This window comes from Dermacentor silvarum, chromosome 6 (assembly GCF_013339745.2).
Source record: "Dermacentor silvarum isolate Dsil-2018 chromosome 6, BIME_Dsil_1.4, whole genome shotgun sequence".
Classification (NCBI taxonomy): Eukaryota; Metazoa; Arthropoda; class Arachnida; order Ixodida; family Ixodidae; genus Dermacentor; species Dermacentor silvarum.
Genome location: NC_051159.1, coordinates 177,995,979 through 178,001,978, shown reverse-complemented (window position 1 = coordinate 178,001,978; position 6,000 = coordinate 177,995,979). Strand labels below are relative to the sequence as shown.

The following is a 6,000-nucleotide window of genomic DNA, read 5'->3' as shown; positions in this document are numbered from 1 at the left end:
CAACGTAGAACGAACTACTCACTGCGCCTCAAGAAGGTCACAGCGAAGCTGCCTTCAGATTACCGAGTCTGTCAAAAGATCAACTGGTCCGTCGTGGCGCGTTGAGAAGCTCTGGAGGGCGACAGCCATTGCCACCCATTGCGCCAGTAATAGCTTACTGCGAGACTTTTTTTTCTTATATAAATAGTCGACACAGCTAGCGTGATAATAATGCCGATTAGCATGTGGTAACGCTGAGCAAATCTGACACTCATGAATAACCATGTGGGTGCTGAGTCACATCTTCAGGAGCCACTGCGTTTATTGAGGATGAAATTTCTTTCCTTGCTTTCATTATGTTTGCCTCGCTTCTCTCAGTTATGACTAAGCTAGATATCGAGAACCTCCATTAGCGGGTACTCAACGGTATTACAGTCCGTTCTCAGTTCGGAATTTGCCGTTGCTTCAACCATTCTCCATCTGCCCGTGAGTAGCCGTATGCCACCACGAAAGCGCATTACACGTAAATGCATATGCTTCTCCTACCCCTACGTAAAACGCCGTTTCCTCTGCACATCTTAAGTGCTCTCACGACAAGAATTATCGTTTGCGACCGTCGTGCTTCTTTACAAGCTTACGCAGTTTTCTTCGGCATGAGCGCTTAAACGAGACAAGGGTGCGATGTAGGAGCCGTGCGCGCGGGATTACGCGTCTGGCCGCGGCGGCTGGCGAGCGCTGGGCCAAGTACGGAACCTAATTGCTCGCTAAGCAGCTTATGCTGATTGAAGGCACGCAAAAGAACGCGAACGTGCCTAAGGGCCGACATCCTTCCTTCGTATAAGCTTTGAATAACGGCCCAAAATACGCTGCTCCCCACTCCGTCTTTTCCGTCCTCCTGTCCTCACTGTCTTGCTGCTCGTTTCTCTGAACACTGCCCACGTGTTGCAACAGTTCGGTCGCTTTTTTTTTTGTCAAAGCTTTGCATTTTAATTTCATATATATTCTTGTTTTTTGACAAGTGCGTGCGTAAGTGCGTGCGTGCGGTGAATCAATACGCATTTTACCAAGCAGGAACTGAAATCCCACCCTCCCTGATTCATCAAGGTTTTACTGTTTACATTCACGCATGAGAACTAAAGAAGTTGGGTAAATTGCTCAAACGGTTCGAGGTCGCGCCACTGACAGTAAGCTCAGTCCCTAAATGATAATAATGGTACCTTGAAAGTTATCGATGATGTACTTTTGTTGTTTAAATAAGAAAGGCAAAAGCCCAAAAACCTATACCACTGCCTAACACTGAATGGGGGCTGCTGCCTAGCGGGCTTCCAGTATTGCAGTTTTTCCTGTTGTGATGTTCAGATATTTGCTTCAAAATTTGTTAAATATCCACTGTTCAAATGCTTCCACGTTACATTCGATTTGTAACAGTGGCTCACCGAGCGCTCTGCTAAGGCAACTGCTCCTAACTCTACAGTCATCACCCAATTTTAAGTTTGAAATGCTTACAGGATCCATTAACATTAATTTAAAGGGTTACGCCACAGACAATATGCAAGAAAGTGCCTGCCTACATCAAAACGGGCATTCGCTCGGCTTTCGCGCTTCCCCCCGCTTCAGCTGCGTTTGCGGATGCATTACGGCGAGATGCGCGCACTATGACCTGAAATACGCCGCCAAAAAGAACAATAAATTACGAATCTACTATGTTACAGATAAGCTGGCAAAATAAATATCCGTCGAGGCGGAGTGTCGACACTCTTTCAGAGAAGCCTGTGCTAGAATTACCACACTAGCAGGCACATGCCCGTGAGTACTTCATGCTTACACCTGGACGGAAAAGGTATGTGCAAACAGGAGCGCTCAATTGGCAGGGAGAGGAAGCAGAGAAATTGACCAGGGATGACACTCGCTGCACGAATTGTCACCTGAAATAGCCCACCAATTTACTATTCTGAAGTAACGGTTTACACCTTGTCGTGGTTGTTGTTGTTGTTTAATTAGTGCCCACAGATGGGTAGTATACGCTACCTTAGAGCCGGTTATCCCAATACAAACTTGAGAAATACACCTAAGCAGTGGAAAAGAACATCGTCTGTACCCACCGCTGTGGATCTGTGCATAATGGGGCTTTCCAGCTGAGGAGGAGTTCGTTAGTTCGATTCCTGACCGCCGCTGCGTTACAATGTAGACGCAACGCAAAAACGCTCGATAACTTGAATCTAGGTGAAGGGTTGAAGAGCCGTGGGTGGTCAAAATTGTTCACGAAGCATCTCTCACAGAGCACTGTGCAGCTTTAGGCCGTAGAACCTATATAAATCAATCAATAAATCGATCGATCGATCGATTGATAAATCAGTCAGTCAGTTAATCAATCAATCAGTCAATCAGCGCTTAAATAACTTCTTACGGTTCTTCCTCCGTGGCTTCTCTGCTCAGTGCTGGACTCCCAGGGCTCCTTCCCGACGGGAGTACTCCACGGCGCATTGGCCGAGATCGGTTCGCACAAGGAGTGCTTCGCCGCGGGAATCGTTCACGAGAGGGGTGCCGTCATCGCGAGGAAATTTTGCTCGCTCTATGTCTTCAACGCCGATCCGCTGCCCATTTTTCCGGCGCTCAGCCAGAATGAGGTAAGAGCGGCTACATTATTCCGCTGCAGTTTTATACTAGTACGGGATACATCGGTGTGAAAAACCTGAGACCCTTATCACGCGACCAGTTATACCACAGTATTGTTGCAGCGACTCCTGTCGCTAACCTTGTAAGCAAGGGCAGCGACGTCAAGTGCACAGCGCTGCTAACAGAGCCGAGTTACATTGCTAAAGAAACATTTCTTGACAACTTTGGGCTTTCACTACAGATGGTGATGGCGAACATTAGTGTTCTCTCATCTGTGTCGTATGCTTCACTATACGCAACATTCGGCACCCTTACTGGTGGTCATTCAACGCCTGCTGCATTTGAAATTCTTGTCGACATGGTATACGTGCGTTACAAATCCATGGCTCTTTTAGACGGCATTGTACCGACAGCTTTGCTCAAAGCATTCCCACTTGGCTTATACCGTTGTCACATGGTCCTTTTCGATCACGATCAAGCCCGATTCATGTAAAACTGCTCGACTGCAATTGGCTCCTTTGCGCAACCTGCGGAAGGGAGCCAATCGCGGTCGAGAATTTTGATTCGAATCGGGCTCAATCGTGATCGAAAGTAGCCATGTAACACCGATATTAACTATTACGTAGGTGTGTCACCTCAGTGACGCTTCAGAAGTTGTATTGCGCGGAAAGTTAGTTCAACATAAAGCATTCCAATGTGTAGCTTTTGCAACAGGAAATTCATTCGCATAGTGGTGTGTCTGCCTGCACGACAACTGACTCCCGTTTCGTTTACGTTGCAGCAAAAGAACGCTAAGATGTTCGCCTTCCAGCAGTCAGCGTTGAAGATAGGCGCCTGCATCCCGTCATCGTGCAGCGACGACGACTTCACAATAATCATAAACGAAGGTGGTTGACTGCTCAATACTCCCCCCCCCCCCCCCCCCCCCCCCTCCTAAGAGAGACGCGCACACACAAACTCTCCCTTTCGCGTGGGGCTTCGCTGCCCTCTCCGCTCGCCCGCTCGTTCCGCTGGCCCGTAAACCCGCTGAGCTATAGCTCTCTATTTAGGCTCCCACTCAAACAAACCCAGTGAATTCCAATTGTATGCCACCAACATAAACGAAAGAGAAAAGAAAATCAGAATGAATTTGCAAAACACAAAGAAGATGGTTGTGGAAATCACCAAAAACTCGCATAAAGGCATGGTATGCCTAGGCATCACTATTATTTGTACCACTCCTCTAGTTTTCTCGGAAGGCAAATGGAAAGAAAACTGGAAGAGAATGAGAGAGTTTGGATGGCGAGAGAATTTCGATGTAATCGTATCTTTTTTAATTTTTATTTTTCTGACAACTTTCTTAGCAATTTCGCTCCGCTGTGCCGAGAAACTTGAGACAAGCGCGAAGACGGCAAAGCGAGATGGCATGTTTTGTTGGCGCGTCCTTCAGCTGAGGAACTCTCATCTGTGTCGTTCGCAGCACTTTCGGAGTGGAAGCTGTCCAGCTTTGTTTCCGCCTGCGACCACAATGTTCCGCCCGACGAGCCGTCCATCTTTGTCATGTAAGTGACTCGCCTCAACGCCCACTCACTATGCAGATGAAAAACGAACACATCCATTGAGCCGCCTGCTCTATCATCTGCACTGTGTTACCCTTGGGAAAGCAGCAGGGGCTCACAATCATTCTCACGGGACGCATCCTCCGGGATAAACACACTTGAGACGATATTTGCTGGTTCGCGTTACGTTTGGTCAAGAGGCATGAAAGAAAGAAAGAAATAAAGAAAGAAAGAAAGAAAGAAAGAAAGAAAGAAAGAAAGAAAGAAAGAAAGAAAGAAAGAAAGAAAAGCCTCGAGCTTCTGCGTGAAAACATGATGAAGTGTAAAAGCGCAGAAGACTACAGGTAGCGCTACCGACAACATTCCCACGACAGGACAATAGAGATCGGCATAAGTATATATTGACGCGCGCGACAAATACGCGCGAAAGAAAAGTGGGCATTAGCGATAATCTACTTGTGCACATTGTTAGGGGGAAGTCATATCAGCCTCTTCCACTAACATTCAAGAAAAATGCCTGATTCAAAAAAAAAATGTCACTTGCTTCAGGAAGAACTTTAGGTATTTCTCAAACATTGTGCAAAAGAGGTTGTTGCTTTTGGCGACACGTGGACATCAGGAGCTTGCAATAGTTCACCATATTCACAAAATTAGCTTGAAACTAATGACTTCGCCACGTATGTTTGGAATTGTACTGAAGCCGCTGAGCGTTCAAGGAGTGTCTATTTAGTGACAATGCAGAGATTAACATCAGTTTCAAGGTTTTCGTTCCTGAAATACATCACGACAAGAAAAAGAGAAAATGTAGCAGAAAGGCAGTTAGATTAACCTGAACAACTGTCCATTAGATAAGCCGCACTGTGGAAAGTAGAAAGGGCACACAGTCGATAAAGATTGGTGTTCTACAAGGTAAAAGAGTGAACCTAGAGAGCAAACTGGTTTAATTACAAAATAAAGATGTCAGCTAAAGTCAAAATAAATTTTCATCAGCTAATTTAAGGTAATTAAGAAAACGTAGAGGAAAATGTCTGCAAAGTCCTGGCTACCACGGCAACGAATAACGTGTATTTGCTGAAATAACGCCTTGATACGAATGCTGCCTTTTCTTAAAGCATTGCTAAACTTTTCGCTGAAGTACTTGGTATAGAAGCTTGATAATGCAAGTGGAATAACATGTAATCAATTTGTTTAACCACAGCCATTATCTTTTTGGCTAGGAGTAGTATTTGTATGCGTCTTGTAACTTTCAGAATGTAGCTGCCTCAGGCGGGAAGCAAACCCCTTGCTCAGCGTCAGAATGACTACTGAGCCAGCGAAAATGTGCCCGTTATAGGTACAAATACATGACCGTACAGAATGACACTGCAAAGACTAATAAGCTACTGGGCATGTACTACGAAGAATTTGTGTTGATGCTGTAAGAATTACTAGTATTTCGCTTGTGAGCATAAAGGAAGGTAGAGCTCTGCACGGGCCGATTTTTTTCAGCCCGAGCCCGGCCCGGGCCCGTTTTTACGTTGGGCGGCCCGCCCGAGCCCGATCAAAACTTTTATGGCTAGACCCGGGCCCGGCCCGGGCCCGGAAATAATCTACGTTAACCCGCCCGGCCCGGCCCGCCACCCCTTTACCTTAGGCCCGAGCCCGGCCCGAGACGGAAAAATACATGTTTTTCAGAGTTGAGACGCCCGAGAATAACTCGCTGCACGTTACATGCACACCACCAGAAAGCCCGAGCCCGGCCCGGGCACGGGTCAAAAAACACACGCCGTGCCCGAGCCCGGCCCGAGCCCGTGAAAAAACTGCTCTACCCGGCCCGGCCCGGCCCGTGGCTTTCGGGTAAGCCCGAGCCCGTGCAGTGCTCTAGGCT

General features: G+C 47.0%; 2 protein-coding genes across 8 annotated transcripts in view; one reads left to right on the top strand and one right to left on the bottom strand.

Annotated features, from left to right (window-relative positions):
- Positions 1-6,000, bottom strand: part of LOC119456458 (diacylglycerol kinase beta-like) — a 468,550-nt gene that overhangs the window by 186,250 nt on the left and 276,300 nt on the right. The window lies entirely within an intron of this gene.
- LOC119457073 (uncharacterized) overlaps positions 1-6,000 on the top strand; it is a 29,550-nt gene that overhangs the window by 9,230 nt on the left and 14,320 nt on the right. For both annotated transcript variants that reach the window (XM_049669885.1, XM_037718901.2), the window contains exons 3-5: positions 2,416-2,606; positions 3,377-3,482; positions 4,055-4,136. In XM_049669885.1, the coding sequence (XP_049525842.1) occupies positions 2,416-2,606; positions 3,377-3,482; positions 4,055-4,136 (379 nt within the window). The remainder of the gene's footprint in view (positions 1-2,415; positions 2,607-3,376; positions 3,483-4,054; positions 4,137-6,000) is intronic.